The sequence below is a fragment of the Delphinus delphis genome, chromosome 11, assembly GCF_949987515.2.
Source record: "Delphinus delphis chromosome 11, mDelDel1.2, whole genome shotgun sequence".
NCBI classification, from domain to species: Eukaryota; Metazoa; Chordata; class Mammalia; order Artiodactyla; family Delphinidae; genus Delphinus; species Delphinus delphis.
This window is the reverse complement of record NC_082693.1, coordinates 35,206,291-35,234,264: the sequence shown is the minus strand read 5'-3', so window position 1 is coordinate 35,234,264 and position 27,974 is coordinate 35,206,291. Positions and strand designations below refer to the sequence as shown.

Below are 27,974 nucleotides of genomic sequence, written 5' to 3'. Positions count from 1 at the left end.
CTTTTCTCAAGTATTTGTTTCTCCTTGATCTCACATTAATGTTTAAGAGTGAATTAAACATTGACCTTTGATATGAAGGTAAGGTTTGTTGACTGGCAGACTTACATTGGGTGAGCTAAAAAGGTGCCACTTTTTACACTTTGAACTCTAAACACTGAGATGCAGGGGACTTTGTTACAAAGGATAACTCCTACATTAGCTACTTAGTTTCCTCCAGATATTTTATTTATTTATTTTCTTTACAGAAGAACCATCCATTCTGGCTTTGGGAGTAATTGCTTTCTTTCAGCTGTCTGCTCAAGGTGGGAGGAGGTGGTTGGGTTGATTGTTCATCAGTAGACCTTTAACTAACCCAGAAATTCATTGAATTTTCTTCTCCACTGGTGGCGTTTTACATTTTATCTTTGTTTACACTTTTCTTTGTCCCTTTAACGTAATGCTTATAAGATGGGAGGAAGAAGAGATTTAACAATGTTTTTAATCTTTCATCTTTAATCAGAAGTTTGGATGTACTCTTTGTTAAAAAATTAATATATGTTATATATATTAAATATATAATTACATTTACATTGTATTTCATGTATATATATATATATAATGTACACATTTTCTATACCAATTCTACTCCATTTAATATTATAGTCAAGTTTTTGACATAAATATTTGAAGTAGGATGAGAAAGGGTCTTCTTATCATGTCTTGTTATTGCATCTTAGTGAATGCTTTCAAGCTGCCACTCCTGCCTTAATTCCCCCTGACCTAGCAGGACCCAAAAGCTGGCATGCTGAGCTTGCCACTTAGTTACCTGATATTACAAACAGATCATTCATTCACTCAGTAAATGTTTATGAATCTCTAACCATGTGTCTGGTTCTTTGCTAGATGTTAGAGAAAGAAAGAAAAACACACAGGCATAGTCACTGCCCATATTTATACAAATTATTTGTAAACTTTTGATATTAAGGAAAATTGGGGGTGAAAGCAATGTTTTATAGCTTGATTGTGGTAGTGTTTATGTGTCAAAACTCATGAAATTGTTGGTGATGTTTTTTGTATATAAATTTTACCTCAGTACAGTTGGTTTTAGGTCTGAGAAGATAATATGTATAACATGATGACTGTAGTTGATTATACTGTATTGTATAATAGAAATTTATTAAAAGAGTAGAACTTCAATGTTCTTACCAAAAGAAAAAAAAAAAGGTAAATCTGTGAGGTGATGGATGTGTTAATTAACTTAATGGGGCAATGGGGGAATCCTTTCACAATTTATACATATATCAAATCATCATATTGTAGTCTTTAAATATCTTACAATTTTGTCAATTATACCTTAATAAAGCTAGAGAAAAATAATGTTGGTTTCAATAAAAAGGAAGACAAAAAAACCATTTAGGAATAAGCCCAGGCAAACTATATAGAAGGCGTCCTTTCAGAAATCGATAAAGACCATAAAAGCTATAAAAATTATTAGAGAAAGAGGAAGTACATCATGTGTGTGGATGAAAAGATTCAATAATGTAAAGATGTCACTTCTCCCCAAATCAATCTATAGAATCAATGCAGACTTCCCCTCCCCCCATTTTTGGTTTTGTTTGGGAGTTTTTGTGAGAAATTTCAAACTGATAGACAGAAAACCCAAAGAATCAAAGATACTTTTGAAAGGTGGGCAGAAAGATAAGGAGTAGCTATTCTGAGCCAGGCACTGCTCCTCCTGTGATGCCACGTATAGTTAATGGCAGTAGTTAAGAGCGAACTATTAAGAAATAGAGAGTATTACTTCTATTTCAAAAACAGAAAACCCAGAGAAGTTTAGTAAGATAACTCAAAGTTACACAGCTGACAAGCCACAGAGTTGAAATTCACTCACATTAAGATATATACTGATTAGTTATAAAGCAGAAACTAACACACCATTGTAAAGCAATTATACTCCAATAAAGATGTTAAAAAAAAATGATATATACTGAGACATCTCAAAGTATAGGCTGTTTCTTGTTGGCCAAGTGTTGGTCTTCAGAGGCAGCCTGTGGTGAGAGAAAGAGCACTGGACTTGGAGTTGAAAGAGTTCTGGTCCATGGTGTGACCTTGGGCAATGCCTTTGCTCTCACCACTTCTTTGTCTATGACATAGGGATAAGAATAACTCACACAGCTGTTGTGAGGACTAAATAACATGATGAAGAAATTATATTATGCTTTTTTAAAGAGTTGTCATCAACTTCCTGATTATGAGCTATAAAGTAGTGAAAATAATTTTCACTAAATCCAATGTTATTATCCAACTTGTGAAGAGGATTTTAGGATTTTCAAATTTTATTTACATATATTGTCATTTTACTTTCAAAAAGTTCACATGAGAAAATCAGTCTTTTTATGACATTTTGGATATTTTATACCCAAGTCTGGAATAGTTGTAAAAAACAATGTAATGCTCAAAAGAGTTTGCTTTCATTGAGCACTTACATCTAAATGTTGAAAGCAGACTCCCCAGAAGCTCAACAAAAGACAGAGGGAAAATGACCTTGTGATTTTTAAAAAAATGCTGTGGATAATCTAGAAAGCAAATAATCCACATGTGGGTAATCAAGAGTTGATTAATTGTTTTGAGGGTGTTTAATTTCCTACTGTTTATCAATATAATTTAACTACCAGTGAATAGGATAGTGATATAAATAGTCCAGTACTATTTTTTATGAGAAATTGTCAGGTTTTTATTAATAATAAACACTTTGAAACACAGTACTCTCATGATTTGACTTTGCCATTAAAAGTACCATGCTCATTTTAAAAAAATAATTGTATTTTCTTTTCTTTTGAATAGGGTAGCAGGTTAAGCTAATGATTAGGGTCTGTTTTAGGTATGGATGGTTCTAGATATTTACACACTTTTTATTATTCTTAGTTATGTTGTTCTGATAGAAATAACTGTTACTATGCATGAGAAAGGGTTTGTTTATCATTCAAGTGTCTCATTTTATAACTACACTTAATTTTACAAAGAAATAATTTGTCATTTTCCAAAGTGACCCATTAAATGCTGATGTCAAAAGCCATTTTTGTTTGGCCTCCTCTGAAGCCAGTGGTCTGTGACATTGTAGGAGGCATGCAGTCTTGTGTCACCACACCTGAGGGAGGCAAAGAAAACAAGATACTGACATATGTGAGCTTTTTTTTATTCATACATGTTCCTTTCTTGTTTTCTGCTTGTTGGTGTGTTTTTAAAGATTACCTCAAAACATATGTACTTTCTAGAAAATCTATCACCACAGTGCCTTCCACTTCCATTTTCTAAGCTGATTTTGATCTCTGGAGTACGACTGCTATTCGTGACTGCTGTTGGATGGCTAAATATCTTTTGGATTTTAGATTCTCTGTGCTCTGGGACAGCATCTCAATATCATCACTAGCTGACTGTTCTAAATGTAGCTAGTGAAAAAGTTCTAATTGTCCCTAAGGAACTAGTTCCTTTCTAAGACAGAATATATAATGAAATCATAGTTTTTCATAAAATTTATTTTTAGTTTTTTATATAATGTACCTACAGAGTATAAAATTAAGGTCCTTATAATTAAGACTAAATCATATGAGCTTATACATCCTGTACTAACCTTTCTGAATACTCTAATTCGGTTTGGAAAGTAATTTGTTCAAACTTGGTAGTTCTTATATGGAATAAAATAATAACATTCCCCCCCCCCCCCACCCCAGGTCTGCTGTTCTCTGTGTTTCTAACTCAATTAGATAATATAAAGTTTGGTTTTAACTGACCTAAAGAAAGTACCAAAGAAGTAAATCATCTGATTTTCTTTTACTACTTTCTGTTATTACATGCTATGTAAAGCACAATATGTGCATATCTGAAATTGCACACAGTATGTGTGCATTTATATGTTCTAACTCATAGTAATGTCTACATTTGTGTATGGATAAAATATACTGAATTCTTAAATTGTGGATCAGATTTCAATTCTTTACTTATTAATGATTACTGAGTAACTAAAGATATACATACCATCAGATAGCTTACAGATGAGGCTGCTTGTTTCATCTTCCACTTTAATTAGACCCATGAGCCAAACAAACATACCTTCTGGTGGAAAGGGCATACTTTGGCAATTCAAGCACACTCTCATTTTCTACCGACTTTCACCAAAGTAGAAAAGTTTTCGTAAACAAATCAAAATTAGCAGGAACATGAAAGTGTAAAACAAAGCAGTGTATATTATCTGGCTAGTTTTACTTTGCTATCCTAAATGGTAGCAAGTATATAATTTGAACCATGATATATGTATACTTATACTATATTTTATAAGTTGAGTCATATTTTAAATGAATTAAGACATTTCACTACCTAATGAACTACTCAGTAAATCCTTCTGAGATATGAATAATTGCTCCATACTGTATCTTAGTGTTTTCAAAACTCCAGTCATTCATATGCCACCTTAATAAGTTTTGTCATATTTATATACTGTTTATACCAATATCTACTTACTGTTGTTTCTGTAATCCCTCTCACTTTTTAAATTTAAATACAATTTCACTACTGTACTATTAGTATCACTTGCTATAAATAGAAATAATTCAGAAATATACAAATGTAGCTATTAAAATAAAGTATTTGCCTGTTATCACCTAAATACCATACCAGTGGCGGCGGGAAACACTGTCCTGCATGATTGTAAATTCAGATTTTCATAAGTTTAATTTTCTTAAAATAAAACACACTTTAGATAGATAGTAAACCCAGTAAGGGCAGAAATTACTTCTGCTTTATGTATCCTTGTTTCCCCAGCACTTAATACTTGGCATATAACAGGTATTCAATAAGTATTGAATGACAAATTAATGAGTGACATATATATTTGCATATCTATCCTCTAAAATACTACTTAGTATTAGTAGTCAAATAATGATACTCAGATTGTATAGGAAAATACATTATGGCCAGCACATGTTTCAATCCCCAGTCTTCAGGGAATATGCACTAATATACTGTGTAACATTTCTATTAAACTTTAATGGATATAGACCAAGGAAGGTTGCTGTAATACAAACAAAGAGAAGTGGAGATGAAGCAGTATAGGAGTGGGCCTGGTGATTAGAAAGAGTGACAAGAGAAAATGAGTGAGGAGTAAATATTGAAAGATATATCTGTGTCATGTGACCTGAGGTAGCCCTTGTGTTGCAGCAAGAAAAAATAACTAAATTAAAGGGTAAATAAGAGATGTGAAAGTTGCTTCGGTGGATAAAGCTCTGTTCTATTAATATTTACTTCCAAATCACCAATGCTAATGACCAAATTATTCTAAAATGAGGTGCTCTAAACATCCCCCTCCTGACCTTCTTCCAATAAACTCATTTCTAAAGCTTAAATTCCAACCTGTTTTCTTTTGTCCATGCACTTAAGAAATGACATAACCAATTTCCTGCATCTTTTGGGTTAGAAGAAAAGACCATATAAAGCTGAAATGAGCATAGCATTTTAGTCCCATTTATAAATCATCAGTTAGGGAGGTCCCTGAAGTACAGATAGGCTGTTTCATAAAACGTATGAGGCCTTACTAAATGGAAGCAATTCACATCAGCTATGTGTCAGGAAGTCAATGGTTAGCTGACTTGGCCACTAACAATTATTTTGACAATAGGAATTACTAACGGTAAGAAACTGACTCTTCAGAAGAGCAACCACAGAGGCAAATCACTCATAGTTCAGAAAGAATGTTAAAATTTTGCAATCATATAAAATATTTATTTTGGCTTACTACCTAATCTAAGAGAATGGTTTGTGCCTTGTTTTACTGAAGGAACTCCGGGCTTCTCAAGAAGTATATGAGTGATGACTTTTTTTTCTTTTAATAATCTTACTTATTCAAAAATGTGTCTCTTTAAAAATTGAACATAGTAAAAGAGGAAATTTTAAAAGAAAATGAAAGAAATATATATTTCCAAGAATTTGAAGTTAGATGAGACTAAGAAGGCAGTAGTACTGCTGAGCTGGAGTGGATTGTCTGGGAGGAAAGGACTCTAAAAAGTATCTGGTCTTCCCATCAATAGGAGGGACTTGTCATGCTGGTCACTGCAGCAGGGAATATGATGCAGGTGCGGAAAACATATAAGAAAAGGCTATTCTACCTTGGCGAGTGGAATCTGCAGTCATGGCAAAGGGTTGTCAAGATGGATATTTTTGGCAGCTGTGATGGTACGGTGCCAGCAGATCACTTAGCAAGGCCTGAGGCAACCCCAAAGCACCCAGAAACCCAGAAGGTATTAAGAAGAAGGGGACACTCTGTAAAGCAACTCTAGGAATTACTTTTTCCTCTATGACTGATTAAAGAGGCTTGGATGGACATCAGATGTTCCCATTAATCAGCAGACTGAATAAGAAGAATAAAAGGCTCACAACATTTGAGAATAGTAATAAGCCACTGGAGGAAATATATGAAACTCAAGATACATTCTCTGTTTGTTTAGACAATTTTGCCAATTTCAGCCTGTGTCTACTTGTATGAAGGAGCACACACCAGAAAGTTAGGCAAATATGAACTCTTAGGTGACCTTGGTTAAATCCCATAATTTCCTTTTGCCTCATTTTTTTTCATATGTTCAATATGCTGTCTAAATGGCAAGATTTTTTTGAGGGTTGAATGAAGTAATGATATATGTGAAACACATTAAAAGGTGACATAGATGGGATATATTCTCAAAAATCGGAAGCACATTGATGCATGAATGCTATTGCCATATACTGGAGGTTATGTTGCTAGTAATAAGAGACCCTAAAATTTCAGTGGCTTAAAGCAAAAAGGTTGGTTCTTGCTCATACTCTACGTCCACCCCAACTAGAGGAGGAACGTGCCCCATATCGTCTTCACTCAGGACTCAGGCTCATCTTCAGAGCTTCTGGAAATCGCTGGTCATTGTGATGGGGGAAGGGTATGTGTGAATCACACACTGCCTCTTTAAGGCTCTCTCTGGAAGTGACACATGTCATTCCCTAATTGACTTCAGGAAGTCACACGGCAATCCTAGCTTGTGTCCAGAAAAGGAGCTGGAAATATTTGGCGAGCAGCACTAATGACTATCACAGATGGTTTCTTTCCAGTTTCTACAGTTGGATGACTTTTGCAACATAGAAGCTGTCTAGCTGTTTCTCCTATTGCTAATACCACTACATTCTTTCTCTATAGCTTTCAACAACCAAGTAGACTTTCTTGATTTTATGTTGTCCCAGTTTTAAGGATTTGCTGGCACTAAATATTTTAGTAGCCATCTAACGGAATATTTTAGTTTCTTTGAGAGAAAGGCAGCAATTGTATAACATCCCGTTTCTGTTTTCTTTCCCAAATAGACATTGATGAGTGCTCTGATGGCTTTGTTCAGTGTGACAGCCGTGCTAACTGCATCAACCTTCCCGGATGGTACCACTGTGAGTGCAGAGATGGCTACCATGACAATGGGATGTTTTCACCAAGTGGAGAATCGTGTGAAGGTCAGTACAAGGAGAAGACCTAGAGTTTAAAGTCTTAAAATTGAGGAAAATGCAGTAAGATGTAAATAGTAGACATTGAGCTAATATTTAAGGTATTGGTGATTTTTGCTGTGTGTTTATACAACAGTGATTAGAAATATGTTAAAATCTAACTTTTGCTTGCTAATTATGATAACTGATTTTTAGATAATTAAAACTTGCAATAGTAAACCAATTTTCTCTGGACACTTTTAACTGTTGAAGCGTGTTTTAGAATGAGTAAACCCATAATGTCAGATAAATTTTTTAAATGGCAGCATGTAAAAATATGACCCAAAAAAGAACTAGGAAAAAAAAAATAGATGAAGAAAGCAGGATAGAGGGAAAATGAGGGTAGAGGAAATAATACAATGATATATGGCCAAGGGAAACATAATGCATGCTACTCTGGGCTGTTCCTAACATATCACTTACCTGGCAAAGTTAGAGATATTTAGTGAATGTTGGATACAGAAGATATGGTCCCTGCTTCACAGAAGATGTCAATCTAATAAGAGTGGAAATTTGAAAAGATTATAGTCAATTATTTACCATTCATTTTGAATAATTTTCAGTGAATTGACAACTCTGTTCCCTTATATCCTCTATTAAGGGGCACAATATTTAGGAGGCAGGCAGAGTAAGTAAAGCACAGTGAATAATTGTCAGGGAAACCACCATACTAAAAGGATTTGGCATAGGATTGGAAAACGAAACAAAGCTCAAGAAGTCATTATTTTCTCCATTGGTGTTTACACCTTCATAGAGTGACAGCCTAAGAGAATGATGCGGCTAAAATGACACAGTTGATGAAAGCCTTGGAGAATCTAACTTAGCAGTGCTTGACGCTTAAATGATGAGATGTCTTTTACCCTTGGGCCTCAAGAGGTTTTCACACAGAGAAAAGTGAAACAGACATGGGTGATAGATGCCAAGGCTCCCAGCGTGCTTTGCCAGCAGCTGCAGAGCTCTGGACCTTGAGCGGAACGTTCATCTGGATTTTTATGCGGAACGGGAACGCTACTGCCTTACCAGGGGCTAAAACCTGGCATTTGCAAATAAACACTTAGCTGTGGTCTGAAGACTCTACCTGGCACTTGTGAATGTTCCAGAATGCGTACTTCCAGCCCTGTAGAGAATGCCATTCAAGAAGCCGATCAAACCGTGTGATTTTGCCCTTCCCTGATAAAATATTTTGCCTGTTTTCTATAGTATATTATGAGGAAGAAGTCTTCAGTGCTACCTTTTTAAGATTGTCTTTTATTTTATTTTGAGTTACATACATAAAGAATGAATACAAGCTGATTATAAATAATTCAAAGCATACAGAAATATATAGAGCAAAGCTGAAAATGCATCTTTATTTCATCTCCCCCTTTTCCCCATCCCTTCCTCTTCTGCTCTAGGGCTAACCTGTGTTTAATTTTGCTTGGTATCCTTTTCTGTGCATCAGAATGTAACTAGAAAAAATACATACCTCTGCTGACTATCTTACTTTATATTTGCAACTGCTTTCACTCTCTTTTAAATTTATGACCACATGTCTCAAGGGAGCTGTATTAGTTATCTACTGATGCGTTAAAAGTTACCCCCAAAACTTAGAAACTGAAAACAACAAAAGTTATCTCACAACTTCTGTGGGTAAGGAATCTATGCACAGCTTAACTGAATGCCTCTGGTTCAAGGTTTCTAAAGAGGTTACTACCATCAAGTTGTTGCCCAGGGATGTGGTCTCATCTTGAAGACTTGTCTGGGATGGGAGTGGAGAGAATGAAGGTCACTCATGTGTCTATTGGCAGGCCTTGTTTCCTTAACACATAAGCTACTCCGGCTGGGGGCTGGCTTCCCCTAGAATAAGCAGGTGCCCAAGATGGCAGCCACAGTCTTTCCATAACTGAATCTCAGATGTGACATTTCATCACTTCTCCCATAGTCTATTTGTTAGAAGCCAGTCAGTAAGTCCAAGGGGAGAGGATTACACAAGCGTGTGAATATTAAATGGTGAGGATCGTTGGGGGCCATCTTGTAAGCTACCTGCTCTGAGGACCATCGACATCACCCAGTATTCCAACTTTATTTCCTTAGTTACTTTCCCCTGCATACCTTCTTCCGTCTCCTCAAATCTTAGATACCACTTTCTTTCTCTTCTTTCTCTGTCGATAACTCTGCTTATTTAACTGAGAAAAAAGAAGTACTTCCCTTTTCCACCAGACATATGGTATGATATACAGTAAAGATGTAACGGTCAGGAAAAAAATGACAAAACGTAATTAGTGCATTCATTAATGTCCAAAGGTAACAAGGAAAATGACACATGATAAAGATGAATATAGGGAAGTAAAGGATTCTATGAAATGCCTACACAGAAAAGGCTTTTTGAGGAAATTCCGTAAGTACAGAAAGAATGGGAAATCTTATTTTTTAAAAAAAAGAACCACAATTCTAGAAAGATGATTCTATTATTATCTTCCAGTATAATTTATAATGATTATCATAAAAATCTACTACTCTTTCAGAAGACAGTGTGCTCTGAAGAATACTTTTAAAAGAACCCACCTATGTTGTATAAAACAAGAGAGAACTAAAGTGCTTCTTTTTACCAACTATCTATTTACTGCAATTTCAGTGATTTGTAGAATTGTTATATTAGTATTTAGAAGGATGCAATTTTAAGAGTGTGATTATATCTGAGCAGGTTCCATTTTTCTGTGCTGGGGACAAAGAAAAGAAGCATTTCAACGTGGACAAAGCCACAGCAGTGGGTTTACAATTATGCTGAAGTATAATATTCATATTTGAAAATGTGAATAAATAACTTTGCACTGTTTCACTACTTTTTAGGCTGTGTAATCTACAAATACATGCTTATAAACTGCATTCATACAAAGTGTAAACTGTTTTGCTCATCCATTTACCTCAGAGGTGTAGACATTTAATCTCCAGATAATGTACAGGGTACCACTTTCCTTGTCCATATCATCATTCCTAATGTGCCTGAAATTTTGTCTTTCTCTGAGAATAAAGCCCAGTATCTTTTTTCCAGGTAAGAATATTGTATTTTCATGCCCACATTTCCTTTTATTTAAAGCTTTTATTTCTGGATTATCTTTATGCTTGGTGAGGATTTTTTGAACTTGTATGACCCTCAAAAAATGTTTATAGGGTAACATCTTTTGAGTATTATGTTCAAGCCAAATACTATAAATTCTAAACTTAAATCAAGGAAAAGTATGAAAATGAAATGAATCTATTTCAACTCGAGAAGTGGTTACTGAATCTATGCACAGGTACCTTGAGGTCCTTTACCAGGCACCTGCTGTGAAGAAATATAAAGGAGGTATGATCACTGCTCTCAGCTTGTAGTCAAGATAAAATATGTACAGTAACAACTGTCATAGAAGATAGAATGTAGTAAGTTTTTCAATAGAGGAGAAAGCTGCAAAGTTGAAAATGATGAATACATAAGAAAAGTATGAATTCAGAGCCATAATGAAACAAAGAGAGAAATTATTTCCTGTTGGGATCAAGAAAGGATTGAATATCTAGCATTGTTTCAGGACTTAAGTATAATGTGATTATTGGCTTATTGAGATAGGGAAAGAGAGTTCCAGCAAAGGAAGTAGCTTTAAATGCCTTTCTAATAAGTTTGAACTTGAGTCTGAAAGTCTACTTTTGAGAAAGGGAATGATGAAAGTGTATCTCCACCAAATCTATATTTTGGCCCAGTCCTATTTTCTGAATTCCAGACCCACATATCCAGCTGGACAGCTCTACCTGGAAGCCCAGAGGAAAGTGTATTTCAACATGTCAAATTAACTCATGTCTTTGCTCATCCCTGCCACCTACTTCCACTCCCCAGCAAAATCTTGCTCTTCTTTGTATAAATATCATCAACCAAATTTTCCAAGCAGGAAATCTAATCATTCATGACCCTTCTCTCTCCCTAGTCTTTGAAGCCAACAAATCACTAAGAAGTTGCTTTATCTTTGTTGTTTCTATCTTGGAAGATTTTAGCTTTGTTGTTTCTTTCTATGCATCCCCACTGCTACTACTCAATACAGCATTATGCCTAAGAGCACAGACTTGGAGCCTGACAGCTTGGGTTCCCATCTGGGCTGTATACCTTACTAGCTGTGTGACCCTGAGAAAGTTATTCAACATGTCTAGGCCTTAATTTCCTGATCTATACAATGGAGATAATGATGGTACCTTTCATGGTTGTTGTGAGTCATTATATGAAATGAGTCGTTATATGAAAGTACTTAGAATTTGATACATACCAACCACTATATAAGTGTTTCCTTTTATTATATGACCATCACTTTCCTGGAATACTGAACAGTCTATTAATCAGTCTCCTAGCTTCAATTTCTAATCCATTTAAATCCCTTTCCCACAGTGAAGCCAAAGGACCCTTTCAAAAATGCATACCTGATTATGACTTTTTTTTTTTTTGCAATTCCCTAAAATGACATTTTATTGTCTTTAAGGTAAGGTTCAAATTTCTTACAACATGACTTTTAACTGATCCTGGAGAACCTCTTCAGCTGCCTGTCTACCCACTCTGCTCTCCCTAGATATTCAAGTCATACCAATACTTCTGATCCTCTGACACATCTTGATGGCTCTGAACATTGGGACTCAAACACACCCTTACCTCTGACTAGACCAGTCTTTACCTCCTCTTTGCTTGGCTAAATCTTATTCATAATGTAACTGCCACACCTGGAGAATGTGTATGCGGGCAGAAGAAAGACCCAAAAAGAGCTACCAGTGTGATAGGAAGCAAGTAAAGGAAATTTATCAGGGAGAGGGAAGGACCTGTGTCAAAAGCTGCTGCTAGCTCAAGTTCGATGGGAACTGAGACTTGACCACTGGCTTCAGCAACATTATTTCTCCAATCACTCACTAAAGCACTTACCAGTATTTTTTTTAATTTTATTTTACTTATTTTTTTATACAGCAGGTTATTAGTTATCCATTTTATACATATTAGTGTATATATATCAATCCCAATCTCCCAGTTCATCCCCCCCACCCCCACCTGCCACTTTCCCACTTGGTATCCATACGTTTCTTCTCTATATCTGTGTCTGCCCTGCACACTGGTTCATCTGTACCATTTTTCTAGCTTCCACATATATGCATTAATATATGATATTTGTTTCTCCCTTTCTGACTTACTTCACTCTGTATGACAGACTCTAGGTCCATCCACGTCTCTACAAGTGACCCAATTTCATTCCTTTTTATGGCTCAGTAATCTTCGATGGTATATATGTACCACAACTTCTTTGTCCATTTGTCTGTCAATGGGCATTTAGGTTGCTTCCATGTCCTGGCTATTGTAAATAGAGTTGCAGTGAACACTTTGGGGGGGGGGGGTGCATGTGTCTTTTTGAATTATGGTTTTCTCTGGGTATATGCCCAATAGTGGGATGCTGGGTCATATGGTAATTCTATTTTTAGTTTTATAAGGAACCTCCATACTGTTCCCAATAGTGGCTGTATCAATTTACATTCCCACCAACAGTACAAGAGGGTTCCCTTTTCTCCACACCCTCTCCAGCATTTGTTGTTTGTAGATTTTCTGATGATGCCCATTCTAACTAGTATGAGGTGATACCTCATTGTAGTTTTGATTTGCATTTCTCTAATAATTAGTGATGTTGAGCAGCTTTTCATGTGCTTCTTGGCCATCTGTATGTCTTCTTTGGAGAAATGTCTATTTAGGTCTTCTGCCCATTCTCGGATTGGGTTGTTTTTTTAATATTGAGCTGCATGAGCTGTTTATATATTTTGAAGATTAACCCTTTGTCCGTTGCTTCCTTTGCAAATATGTTCTCCCATTCTGAGGGTTGTCTTTTCGTCTTGTTTGTAGTGTCCTTTGCTTTGCAAAAGATTTTAAGTTTCATTAGGTCCCATTTGTTTATTTTTGTTTTTATTTCCATTACTCTAGGAGGTGGATGAAAAAAGATCTTGTTGTGATTTATGTCGAAGAGTGTTCTTCCTGTTTTCCTCTAAGAGTTTTATAGTGTCCGGTCTTACATTTAGTTCTCTAATCCATTTTGAGTTTACTTTTGCATATGGTGTTAGGTAGTGTTCTAATTTCATTCTTTTATGTGTAGCTGTCCAGTTTTCCCAGCACCACGTATTGAAGAGACTGTCTTTTCTCCATTGTATATCCTTGCCTCCTTTGTCATAGATTAGTTGACCATAAGTGCGTGGGTTTATCTCTGGGCTTTCTATCCTGTTCCATTGATCTATATTTCTGTTTTTGTGCCAGTACCATATTGTCTTGATTACTGTAGCTCTGTAGTATAGTCTGAAGTCAGGGAGTCTGATTCCTCCAGCTCCATTTTTTTCCCTCAAGACTGCTTCGGCTATTCAGGGTCTTTTGTGTCTCCATACAAATGTTAAGATTTTTTTTTTATAGTTGTGTAAAAAATGTCATTGGTAATTTGATAGGGATTGCATTGAATCTGTAGATTGCTTTCGGAAGTACGGTCATTTTCAAAATATTGATTCCTCCAATCCAAGAACATGGTATATTTCTCTGTCTGTTTATATCATCTTTAATTTCTTTCATCAGTGTCTTATAATTTTATGCATACAGGTCTTTTTTCTGCCTAGGTAGGTTTATTCCTAGGTATTTTATTCTTTTGGTTGCGATGGTAAATAGGAGTGTTTCCTTAATTTCTCTTTCAGATTTTTCATCATTAGTGTATAGGAATGCAAGAGATTTCTGTGCATTAATTTTGTATCCTTCAACTTTACCAAATTCATTGATTAGCTCTAGTAGTTTTCTGGTGGCATCTTTAGGATTCTGTATGTATAGTATCATCTCATCTGCAAACAGTGACGCCTTTACTTCTTCTTTTCCAATTTGTATTCCTTTTATTTCTTTTTCTTCTCTGATTGCCATGGCTAGGATTTCCAAAACTATGTTGAATAGTGGTGTGAGTGGATATCCTAGTCTTGTTCCTCATCTTAGAGGAAATGCTTTCAGTTTTTCAGCTTTGAGAATAATGTTTGCTGTGGGCTTGTCATATATGGCCTTTATTATGTTGAGGTAGGTTCCCTCTATGCCCACTTTCTGGAGAGTTTTTATCATAAATGGGTGTTGAATTTTGTCAAAAACTTTTCCTGCATTTATTGAAATGATCATATGGATTTTATTCTTCAATTTGTTAATACAGTATACCACATTGATTGATTTGTGTATATTGAAGGATCCTTGCATCCCTGGGATAAATCCCACTTGATCATGGTTTATGATCCTTTTATTGTGTTGTTGGATTCTGTTTGCTAGTATTTTGTTGAGGATTTTTGCATCTATATTCAACAGTGATATTGGTCTGTAATTTTCTTTTCTTGTAGTAACTTTGTCTGGTTTGGGTATCAGGGTGATGGTGGCCTATATTTCTATAGAATGAGTTTGGGAGTGTTGTTTCCTCTGCAGTTTTTGGAAGAGTTTGAGAATGCAATTTTTGGAAGAGTTTGAGAATGATGGGTCTTAGCTCTTCTCTAAATGTTTGATAGAATTCACCTGTGAAGCCATCCTGTCCTGGACTTTTCTTTGTGGGAAGATTCTTAATCACAGTTTCAATTTCATTATTATGATTGGTCTGTTCATATTTTCTATTTCTTCCTGGTTCAGTCTTGGAAGGTTATACCTTTCTAAGAATTTGTCCATTTCTTCCAGATTGTCCATTTTATTGGCATAGAGTTGCTTGTAGTAGTCTCTTAGGATGCTTTGTATTTCTGTGGTGTCTGATGTAACTTCTCCTTTTTCATTTCTAATTTTATTGATTTGAGTCCTCTCCCTCTTTTTCTTGATGAGTCTCGCTAATGGTTTATCAATTTTGTTTATCTTCTCAAAGAACCAACTTTTAGTTTTATTGATCTTTGCTATTATTTATTTGTATTTCATTTATTTCTTGTCTGATCTTCATGATTTCTTTCCTTCTACTAAGTTTGTGTTTTGTTTGTTCTTCTTTCTCTAGTTCCTTTACGTGTAAGTATAGGTTGTTTATTTGAGATGTTTGTTGTTTCTTCAGGTAGGATTGTATTGCTATAAACTTCCCTCTTAGAACTGCTTTTGTGGCATCCCATAGGTTATGGATCATCGTGTTTTCATTGTCAGTTGTCTCTTGGTACTTTTGCTTTCCTCTTTTTTTTTTAATTTATTTTTTCTACAGCAGGTTCTTATTAGTCATCCATTTTATACCCAGCAGTGTATACATGTCAATCACAATCTCCCAATTCTTCACACTGTCACCACGCCCCACCTCCGCTATCCCCCCTTGGTGTCCATACGTTTATTCTCTACCTCTGTGTCTCAATTTATGCCCGAAAAACAGGTTCATCTGTACCATTTTCTAGGCTCCAAACATATGTGTTAATATGCAATATCTGTTTTTCTCTTTCTGACAAACTTCACTCTGTATGACAGTCTCTAGATGCATCCACGTCTTTACAAATGACCCAAATCCGTTCCTTTTTTTCCTTTTTAACATCTTTATTGGAATATAATTGCTTTACAATGGTATGTCAGTTTCTGCTTTATAAAAAAGTGAATCAGTTATACATATACATATGTCCCCATATCTCTTCCCTCTCCATCTCCCTCCCTCCCACCCTCCCTATCCTACCCCTCTAGGTGGACACAAAGCACTGAGCTGATCTCCCTGTGCTATGCAGTTGCTTCCCACTAGCTATCTATTTTACGTTTGGTAGTGTATATATGTCCATGCCACTCTCTCACTTTGTCCCAGCGTACCCTTCCCCCTCCCCATATCCTCAAGTCCATTCTCTAGTGGGTCTGTGTCTTTATTCCCGTCTTACCCCTAGGTTCTTCATGACATTTTCTTTCTTTTTTTAAGATTCAATATATATTTGTGTTAGCATACAGTATTTGTTTTCCTCTTTCTGACTTATTTCACTCTGTATGACAGACTCTAGGTCCATCCACCTCACTATAAATAACTCAATTTCGTTTGTTTTTATGGCTGAGTAATATTCCATTGTATATATGTGCCACGTCTTCTTTATCCATTCATCTGTCGATGGACACTTAGGTTGCTTCCATGTCCTGGCTATTGTAAATAGAGCTGCAATGAACATTTTGGTACATGACTCTTTGAATTATGGTTTTCTCAGTGAATATGCCCAGTAGTGATATTGCTGGGTGGTATGATACTTCTATTTTTATTTTTTAAGGAACATCCATACTGTTTTCCATAGTCGCTGTATCAATTTACATTCCACCAACAGTGCAAGAGTGTTCCCTTTTCTCCACACCCTCTCCAGCATTTGTTGTTGGTAGATTTTTTGATGATGGCCATTCTGACCGGTGTGAGATGATATCTCATTGTAGTTTTCATTTGCATTTCTGTAATCATTAATGATGTTGAGCATTCCTTCATGTGTTTGTTGGTAATCTGTATATCTTCTTTGGAGAAATATCTACTTAGGTCTTCTGCCCATTTGGGGATTGGGTTGTTTGTCTTTTTGATATTGAGCTGCATGAGCTGCTTGTAAATTTTCGAGATTAATCCTTTGTCAGTTGCTTCATTTGCAAATATTTTCTCCCATTCTGAGGGTTGTCTTTTGGTATTGATTATGGTTTCCTTTGCTGTGCAAAAGCTTTTAAGTTTCATTAGGTCCCATTTGTTTTTTTTGTTTGTTTGTTTTTATTTCCATTTCTCAAGATGGTGGGTCAAAAAGGATCTTGCTGTGATTTATGTCATAGAGTGTTCTGCCTATGTTTTCCTCTAAGAGTTAGATAGTGTCTGGCCTTACATTTAGGTCTCTAATCCATTTTGAGTTTATTTTTGTGTATGGTGTTAGGAAGTGTGATAATTTCATTCTTTACATGTAGCTGTCCAGTTCTCCAAGCACCACTTATTGAAGAGGCTGTCTTTTCTCCACTGTATATTCTTGCCTCCTTTATCAAAGATAAGGTGACCATATGTGCCTGGGTTTATATCTGGGCTTTCTATCCTGTTCTGACTTTGTGCCAGTACCATACTGTATTGATTAGTATAGCTTTGTAGTATAGTCTGAATTCAGGGAGCCAGATTCCTCCAGCTCTGATTTTCTTTCTCCAGATTGCTTTGGCTATTCGGGGTCTTTTTGCGTTTCCATACAAATTGTGAAATTTTTTGTTCTAGCTCTGTGAAAAATGCCATTGGTAGTTTAATTGGTAGGGATTGCATTGAATCGGTAGGTTGCTTTGGGCAGTAGAGTCATTTTCACAATGTTGATTCTTCCAATCCAAGAACATGGTATATCTCTCCATCTATTTGTATCATCTTTAGTTTCTTTCATCAGTGTCTTATAGTTTTCTGCATACAGGTCTTTTGTCTCCTTAGGTAGGTTTATTCCCAGACATTTTATTCTTTTTGTTGCAGTTGTAAATGGGATTGTTTTCTTAATTTCACTTTCAGATTTTTCATCATTAGTGTTTAAGAATGCTAGAGATTTCTGTGCATTAATTTTGTATCTTGCTACTTTACCCAATTCATTGATTAGCTCTAGTAGTTTTCTGGTAGCATCTTTAGGATTCTCTATGTATAGTATCATGTCATCTGCAAACAGTGACAGCTTTACTTCTTCTTTTCCGATTTGGATTCCTTTTATTTCTTTTTCTTCTCTGATTGCTGTGGCTAAAACTTCCAAAACTCTGTTGAATAATAGTGGTGAGAGTGAGCAACCTTGTCTTGTTCCTGATCTTAGTGGAAATGGTTTCAGTTTTTCACCATTGAGGATGATCTTGGCTGTGGGTTTGTCATATATGGCCTTTATTATGTTGAGGAAAGTTCCCTCTATGCGTACTTTCTGGAGGGTTTTTATCATAAATGGGTGTTGAATTTTGTTGAAAGCTTTCTCTGCATTGATTGAGATGATTGTATGGTTTTTCTCCTTCAGTTTATTAATATGGTGTATCATATTGGTTGATTTGCATATACTGAAGAATCCTTGCATTTCTGGGATAAACCCCACTTGATCATGGTGCATGATCCTTTTCATGTGCTGTTGGATTCTGTTTGCTAATATTTTGTTGAGGATTTTTGCGTCTATGTTCATCAGTGATATTGGCCTGTAGTTTTCTTTCTTTGTGACATCTTTGTCTGGTTTTGGTATCAGGATAATGGTGGCCTCACAGCATGAGTTTGGGAGTGTTCCTCCCTCTGCTATATTTTGGAAGAATTCGGGAAGGATAGGTGTTAGCGCTTCTCTAAATGTTTGAAAGAATTCACCTGTGAAGCCATCTTGTCCTGGGCTTTTGTTTGTTGGAAGATTTTTAGTCACAGTTTCAATTTCAGTGCTTGTGATTGGTCTGTTCATATTTTCTATTTCTTCCTGATTCAGTCTCAGCAGATTGTGCATTTCTAAGAATTTGTCCATTTGTTCCACGTTGTCCATTTTATTGGCCTACAGTTCCTTGTAGTAATCTCTCATGATCTTTTGTATTTCTGCAGTGTCAGTTGTTACTTCTCCTTTTTCATTTCTAATTCTATTGATTTGAGTGTTCTCCCTTTTTTTCTTGATGAGTCTGACTAATGGTTTATCAATTTTGTTTCCCTTCTCAAGGAACCAGCTTTTAGTTTTATTGATCTTTGCTATTGTTTCCTTCGTATCTTTTTCATTTATTTCTGATCTGATCTTTATGATTTCTTTCCTTCTGCTATCTTTGGGGGTTTTTTGTTCTTCTTTCTCTAATTGCTTTAGGTGTAAGTTTAGGTTGTTTATTTGAGATGTTTCCTGTTTCTTCAGGTAGGATTGTATTGCTATAAACTTCTCTCTTTGAACTGCTTTGGCTGCATCCCGTAGGTTTTGGGTCATCGTGTTTTCATTGTCATTTGTTTCTAGGTATTTTTTATTTCCTCTTTGATTTCTTCAGTGATCTCTTGGTTATTAAGTAGTGTATTGTTCAGCATCCATGTGTTTGTATTTTTTTACAGATTTTTCCCTGTGAGTCATATCTATTCTCATGGCGTTGTAGTCGGAAAAGATACTTGATACAGTTTCAAATTTCTTAAGTTTACCAAGGCTTGATTTGTGAACCAGGATATGATCTATCCTGGGGAATGTTCCGTGAGTACTTGAGAAGAATGTGTATTCTGTTGTTTTTGGATGGAATGTCCCATAAATATCAATTAAGTCCATCTTGTTTATTGTATCATTAAAGCTTGTGTTTCCTTATTTACTTTCATTATGGATGATCTGTCCATTGGTGAAAGTGGGGTGTTAAAGTCCCCTACTATGATTGTGTTACTATCGATTTCCCCTTTTATGGCTCTTAGTATTTGCCTTATGTATTGACGTGCTTCTATGTTGGGTGCAAAAATATTTACAATTGTGATATGTTCCTCTTGGATCGATCCCTTGATCATTATGTAGTGTCTTTCTTTGTCTGTTGTAATTGTCTTTGTTTTAAAGTCTATTTTGTCTGATATGAGAATTGCTATTCCAGTTTTCTTTTGATTACCATTTGCATGGAATATCTTTTTCCATATTGTCACTTTCAGTCTGTATGTGTCCCTAGGTCTGAAGTGGGTCTCTTGTAGACAGCATATGTACGGGTCCTGTTTTTGTATCCATTCAGCCCGTCTGTGTCTTCTGGTTGGAGCATTTAATCCTTTCACGTTTAAGGTAATTATGGACATGTATGTTCCTATTCCCATTTTATTAATTGTTTTGCGTTTGTTATTGTAGGTCTTTTCCTTCTCGTCTTTCCTGCCTAGAGAAATTCCTTTAGCATTTGTTGTAAAGCTGATTTGGTGGTGCTGAATTCTGTTAGCTTTTGCTTGTCTGTAAAGGTTTTAATGTCTCCCTCAAATCTGAATGAGATCCTTGCTGGGTAGAGTAATCTTCGTTGTAGATTTTTCTCCTTCATCACTTTAAATATGTCATGGCACTCCCTTCTGGGTTGCAGAGTTTCTGCTGAAAGATCAGCTGTTAACCTTATGGGGATTCCCTTGTATGTTATTTGTTGGTTTTCCCTTGCTGCTTTTAATATGTTTTCTTTGTATTTAATTTTTGATAGTTTGATTTATATGTGTCTTGGCGTGTTTCTGCTTGGATTTATCCTGTATGGGACTCTCTGTGCTTCCTGGACTTGATTAACTATTTCCTTTCCCATATTAGGAAATTTTCAACTATAACCTCTTCAAATATTTTCTCAGACCCTTTGTTTTTCTCTTCTTCTTTTGGGACCCCTATAGTTCAAATGTTGGTGTGTTTAATGTTGTCCCAGAGGTCTCTGAAACTGTCCTCAATTTTTTTTATTCTTTTTTCTTTATTGTGCTCTGCAGTAGTTATTTCCACTATCTTATCTTCCAGGTCACCTATCCGTTCCTCTGCCTCAATTATTCTGCTACTGATCCCTTCTGGAGAGTTTTAAATTTCATTTATTGTGTTGTTCATCAGTGTTTGTTCGCTCTTTAGTTCTTCTATGTCCTTGTTAAATGTTTCTTGTATTTTCTCCATTCTATTTCCAAGATTTTGGATTATCTTTAGTATCACTATTCTGAATTCTTTTTCAGGTAGAGTGCCTATTTCCTCTTCATTTTTTAGGTCTGGTGGCTTTATGCCTTGCTTCTTCATCTGCTGTGTGTGTTTTTGTCTTCTGTTTTTGCTTAAGTTACTGTGTTTGGGGTCTCCTTTTCGCATGCTGCATGTTCGTAGTTCCTGTTGTTTTTGGTGTCTGTCCCCAGTGGCTAAGGTTGGTTCAGTGGGTTGTGTAGGCTTCCAGGTGGAGGGGACAAGTGCCTGTGTTCTGGTGGATGAGGTTGGATCTTGTCTTTCTGGTGGTCAGGTCCATGTCTGGTGGTGTGTTTTAGGGTGTCTGTGACCTTATTATGGTTTTAGGCAGCCTCTCTTTTAATGGATGGAGTTGTGTTCCTGTCTTGCTAGTTGTTTGGCATAGGGTGTCCAGCACTGTAGCTTGCTGGTCGTTGCATGGACCTGGGTCTTGGCATTGAGATGGAGATCTCTGGGAGATTTTTGCCATTTGTTATTACATGGAGCTGGGTGGTGTCCTGTGGACCAGTGTCCTGAACTTGGCTCTCTCACCTCAGAGGCACAACCCTGATGCCTGGCTGGAGCACCAAGAGCCTGTCATCTGCATGGCATTCCAGAACTTGCCAACTTGTTATATTCTTCTATTCATCCTCCCTCTCTTCTTCTGCTAGTATTGGAGGGTCTCCTGCAGAAGTGGGGGGCAGCTGTGGCTCACTGCAGGGACAAATACACGGCCAGCGGCAGTTCTGGAGAGTACTCACCAATCTGAGCCCTCCTGGAAGCTGCCATTTTCTTACCTTCATTCTTTTTTCTGGCTGAGTAATATTCCATTGTATATATGTACCACATCTTCTTTATCCATTCGTCTGTCAGTGGGCATTTAGGTTGCTTCCATGACCTGGCTATTGTAAATAGTGCTGCAATGAACATTGGGGTGCATGTGTCTTTTTGAATAATGGTTTTCTCTGGGTATATGCCCAGTAGTGGGATTGCTGAGTCATATGGTAATTCTATTTTTAATTTTTTAAGGAACCTTCATACTGTTCTGCATAGGGGTGTATCAATTTACCTTCCCACCAACAGCACAAGAGGGTTCCCTTTTCTCCACACCCTCTCCACCATTTGTTGGTAGATTTTCTGATGATGCCCATTCTAACTGGTGTGAGGTGATACCTCATTGTAGTTTTGATTTGCATTTCTCTAATGATTAGTGATGTTGAGCAGCTTTTCATGTTCTTCTTGGCCATGTGTATGTCTTCTTTGGAGAAATGTTTTGTTTGTTCTTCTTTCTCTACTTCCTTTAGGTGTAAGATTAGATTGTTTGTTTGAGCTGTTTGTTGTTTCTTGAGATAGGATTGTATTGCTGTAAACTTCCCTCTTAGAACTGCTTTGGCTGCTTCCCATAGCTTTTGGATTGTCGTGTTTTCATTGTCATTTGTCTCTGGGTATTTTTTGATTTCCTCTTTGATTTCTTCAGTGATTTCTTGGTTATTTAGTAATGTATTGTTTAGCCTCCATGTGTTTGTTTTTTATGTTTTTTTTTCTAGAGAATAGGTCCACTTTATTTGGTTCAAAAATATTTTTATATATAACCATTATTATGAAATGCAGGATTGTCAAGAAAATGTAGGTGGTCATTAAGAATTTGTCAAATAGATTATTCTATGCTGGGTTCGGTGATAGAAGTCTCCCTTAATTGATTTTCCCCCAATTAAGATGAGCAGCTAACCCTGAGATCTTTGGCCCAGGAAGGAGTAGATCTGAATCATTCATGTTACTCTTCAGTCTCCAAAGGTACTGGGACACCCAGGCAGGAAAGAGTTTGTGCTTTGAGATCATTTTCAGTGCCCAGAATTGCTGAGGAATGCTGAGCTCCTGTAACTGGCTTTGAGTGATCTCACTGAGCTGCCGAAATGTCATTGTAAAGTCAGCTTCTGTCTTTTCCATGAGATGTAAGAGAAATGCAATTAAATCATCATCACCCTTGCTTTTTCCAAGTAATCCCAATTTGGCTTTGAACAATTCTCTAAATCTTGTATCGTAAAGAATGGGATACCCTGAGCAGCAAGTTGCTTTTGCCTAGGATCCAGTAATGGGGTTAGAGCTTGTAACAACTTGTTTAAATTAAACATTCCAATATTAGCCTGATATCCTATTTTTATCTTCTTTCATCATCAGATGTGTTTGGTACAAAATCTGGATTATAGGCCTCCATAAAATCAAATGGACCATAGTCAATTGTAATGGATAACAAACTGAAGTTATCAGTATTACAAACACCATGTGCAAAACCAACAGACATCCACAAGGCAATAAGCTGTGCTGTCTCAGACACCACAGTAGAAAAAAGAAAATCCAAATATCTGTTAGGTTCCTTGACATCTACTGAGGGGAAGCGTTCCTGTATGATGAAGTCTAGTAACATCCTTAGTAAATCCAATTCACCATAATGAGCCAAAATTTCTAACGATCCAATTCTAAACCATGATTTTGCAACACGCAGCACTACTGCACCTCGTTCTTTCACAACGTTTCCATTGTAGAACTGATCTCTCCATACTGCATCATCACTTACAACCAGACTTGCAGCTCTGCTAGTGGGAATTCTGAGATAGTACATAGCCTCACTACACAAAAATTCTCTCATGGAGGAACGAAGCACAGCTCTGCCATCGCCGTTTTGGGAGTATGGGGTTTTTCCTGAGCCTTTTAATTGGAGCTCCCACTTTTCACCCGGCCTGTTCATGTAAATTCCAATAAGATGGGCTCTTCCATCGCCGAGCTGATCTGCCCATATCCCAAACTGGTGGCCCCCATATCTGTGAGCCAGTGGAATGGATCCAAGTACTATCTTTTCTTCACTTACAAGCTGGATAAAATCATCTGTTTCTGAGACAGATAAATCAAGGTCCAAAATATCTTCTAGCACTTGCTTTGAAACTGCTACAAGATGTACTCTTGATTTGAAAGGAGTGGGGAAGGCAATTGAAAAAACACAGTTTTTCACTTTACGCACATCATTTTCTTTAACAGGATCAATTGGCAACACAGCTATAAGGTTTTCAGAGGAGAGCGTCCAAAAGTCGAGAGACGAGGCTAATCTAACTTCTCTTTCACAATAGCCCTGCTCGGGGTTTGACTTGTTACTGTAAAGATGCGAAAGGCTGGCACTTCCTTCAAGGCCAGGTCGCCATAAGGAGCTGACGACGGCGTGGCAGTTAACACCCGAGAGAAGCAGCCGCGGAAACTGGAGCCTCCGGATGAGGCAGCAAAACGGGAACCCGATCCTTTGCGTCCTACTTCTGCCTAAATACGCAGAAGGAGAGTTCGTGATTGTTCGTCGGGCACCCTGGGGCATTTCTAGATGACAGCCGGTCTAACACGGGTGCATTTTTGCGGAGATTGCCGGAGGCACCGGCTGGGCGGGGTTGGGGGAGGCCGCTCCCCAGGAGGAAGATCACGCTGGTTTCTCCCGAGCCAGCAGTGGGTGGGCGGGGTTACGAGGGGGTCCAGCCACCGCACCACCGCTCACCTCCCTGCAGCCGCTCCTCCTCCTGCCAGGCGGGAAGCGCCCTCGGGAGGTCTGTTTTTTATGTTTTTTCCCCTGTAACTGATTTCTAACCTCATACCGTTGTGGTCAAAAAAGATGCTTGATATGATTTCAATTTTCTTAAATTTACTGAGGCTTGATTTGTAACCCAAGATGTGATCTATCCTGGAGAATGTTCCGTGCGCACTTGAGAAGAAAGTGTAATCTGCTGTTTTTGGATGGAATGTCCTATAAATATCAGTTAAATCTATCTGGTCTATTGTGTCGTTTAAAGCTTGTGTTTCCTTATTAATTTTCTGTTTGGATGATCTGTCCATTGGTGTAAGTGAGGTGTTAAAGTCCCCCACTATTATTGTGTTACTGTCGATTTCCTCTTATATAGCTGTTAGCAGTTGCCTTATGTATTGAGGTGCTCCTATGTCGGGTGCATATATATTTATAATTGTTATATCTTCTTCTTGGATCGATCCCTTGATCATTATGCAGTGTCCTTCCTTGTCTCTTGTAACATTCCTTATTTTAAAGTCTATTTTATGTGATATGAGTATTGCTACTCCAGCTTTCTTTTGATTTCCATTTGCATGGAATGTCTTTTTCCATTCCCTCAATTTCAGTCTGTATGTGTCCCTAGGTCTGAAGTGGGTCTCTTGTAGACAGCATATATGTACATCTTGTTTTTGTATCCATTCAGTGAGCTTGTGTGTTTGGGTTGGAGCATTTAATCTATTCACATTTAAGGCAATTATCAATATGTATGTTCCTATTACCATTTCCTTAATTGTTTTGGGTTTGTTTTTGTAGGTCCTTTTCTTCCCTTGTGTTTCCCACTTAGAGAAGTTCCTTTAGCATTTGTTGTAGGGCTGGTTTGGTGGTGCTGAATCTCTTAGCTTTTGCTTGTCTGTAAAGCATTTGATTTCTCCATCAAATCTGAATGAGAGCCTTGCTGGGTAGTGTAATCTTGGCTGTAGGTTCTTCCCTTTCATCACTTTAAATATGTCATTGCACTCTCTTCTGGGTTGCAGAGTTTCTGCTGAGAAATCAGCTGTTAACCTTATGGGAGTTCCCTTGTATGTTATTTGTCGTTTTTCCCTTGCTGCTTTCAATAATTTTCCTTTGTCTCTAATTTTTGCCAATTTGATTACTATGTGTCTTGGCATTTTTCTCCTTGGGTTTATCCTGTATGGGACTCTCTACACTTCCTGGACTTGGGTGGCTATTTCCTTTCCCATGTTAGGGAAGTTTTTGAGTATAATCTCTTCAAATATTTTCTCTGTTCCTTTCTCTCTCTCTTCTCCTTCTGGGACCCCTATAATGCGAATGTTGTTGTATTTAATGTTGTCCCAGAGGTCTCTTAGGCTGTCTTCATTTCTTTTCATTCTTTTTTCTTTATTCTGTTCCACAGCAGTGAATTCCACCATTCTGTCTTCCAGGTCACTTTTCCGTTACTTTGACTCAGTTATTCTGCTATTGATTCCTTCTAGTGTATTTTTCTTTTCAGTTATTGTTATTGTTCATCTCTGTTTGTTCGTTCTTTAATTCTTGTAGGTCTTTGTTAGACATTTCTTGCATCTTCTCTATCTTTGTGTCCATTCTTTTTCTGAGGTACTGGATCATCTTTCCTATCATTATTCTGAATTCTGTTTTTGGAAGAGTGCTTTTCTCCACTTCATTTAGTTGTTTTTCTTGGTTTTTATCTTGTTCCTTCATCTGGTACATAGCCCTCTGCCTTTTCATCTTGTCTATCTTTCTGTGAATGTGGTTTTTGTTCCACAGGCAGCAGGATTTTAGTTCTTCTTGCTTCTGCTGTCTCAGTATTTTTAAAGTTGGAATTTCTGTATACTATAGTAGGTTTTTCAAAGTAGAATATATACTCTTTATGTATATATTATGTATATAATGCAGGAATCTTATATTATGATAAAACTATATGTAAAAATGAATTCCAAACTTCTATACTATCATTCAATTGAGAATAGTTTCTGCACTGGGAAACCCAGTATAGATAACAAGCAGGAAAGTTAAGTTCAAATTAATTCAAATCTCATAGGATAGCAAAAGGTAATAGTCCATTATGATGTTTTTGCCTATATATTTCTCCAGGCATGACAAGTACATGCCAACCATTGTCGTAAGCAACTTTTTATTCTATTTCTTGATTGTTAATGTACTTTATTTAAGGTTACATATGTTCTTTGTACCTGTATATCTTCTTTTCTTTGTCTTCTGCATCAAATCCAAGGACACTGTCTGCCTTTAACCAAACAAAGAAACCTGTTAGCAGAGCTTTTATTTTAAATGTAAGGCAAAATGAAATGATTGTAAAAATCCAGCCATTGCCATTAACAGAATAGTGTCCTTATATTAGTGGATATTTAAAGGGTTAAATATATAAAATATATATATAAATATAGTGGATATTAAAAGGGTAGTAAGAGGTATTTGTAAAGATTGTGATCAAAGAGACCAAACAACTATGGTTAATGTTTTCCTTGCTTACCATAATTGCTAATTACAAAAATACTTAATGGGAGACAAATATCAACTCATCAGAGATACCTTATTATTTGGATTAGACCAAATATAGACGTGTTTTATAAAATTCATTTCTATTACCAAGAGAAAATTTTTTTCTGATCTGATATACATGTATGCATACATATATATATATATAAATGTATTTTTAAAAATTTTAATATATCCTTATGCTGGCTAAGAGTTATTTTTTTGATCATAGTTTTTAATTATAAGCAGTATTATCCTTGACAAATCAAGCTATAATAAAGTTAACTGTAGTTATAATAGAAACCTTTTCAGCTGTCATCTCAGTTCATTGGTTTTATTGATATGGGAACTAATAAAAATCGAAGTACGTAGAGAGAAGTAATCATGTAACTTATTTTCAGGAAAACATATATGACAGAATTTAAGTATTTAAGAATTTAAATGTGGCTAAAGTATAATCTTGGCCAGTGCATGTCCCCAACAATGTTGAAATCAAACCATTTAAGGAAGATAGTTACTATACTGTATAATTTTGAAGGGAAATCAGTGTACGGTTCTTCTAGTTAAAAGCTATATATTCCACCTTCTCTCTAACCCACTTTTCCTGCTGTGATTTAATTCTTTATTTCTTGACCTTTACTCAGATGAAAAAGGAAATAAATCCTTACTGCCACTCATACAATATCCCTGAAATGTATTTTGGCTTGTGACCTTTAAATGGTGTGGATAAATAAAATGAATCTCATATCTTCATATGGACCTGATCTGGGGGTCAACATATGTTTGCTTTTCATCTGTATGAAAATGCTTTGATTGTGATTGCCATGGAATAGGTGAGGTCAGGTGAAGAATGGGAAGCTGCCCACTGAGGCAGGAGATG

At 36.5% G+C, this 27,974-nt stretch overlaps 2 protein-coding genes across 2 annotated transcripts in view; one reads left to right on the top strand and one right to left on the bottom strand.

The window, feature by feature from the left end:
- The window catches only part of NELL2 (neural EGFL like 2), a 376,417-nt gene that overhangs the window by 326,470 nt on the left and 21,973 nt on the right, over nucleotides 1–27,974 (top strand). Inside the window, exon 16 of the mRNA XM_060024615.1 lies at nucleotides 7,354–7,494. Coding sequence (XP_059880598.1) covers nucleotides 7,354–7,494 — 141 coding nt within the window. The remainder of the gene's footprint in view (nucleotides 1–7,353; nucleotides 7,495–27,974) is intronic.
- Nucleotides 22,602–24,474, bottom strand: LOC132434501 (protein adenylyltransferase SelO-like). The gene is given in 3 exon segments (XM_060026175.1): nucleotides 22,602–23,102; nucleotides 23,105–23,203; nucleotides 23,206–24,474. Coding segments are annotated over 3 exon segments (1,662 nt in total). The 5' UTR covers nucleotides 24,401–24,474; the 3' UTR covers nucleotides 22,602–22,734.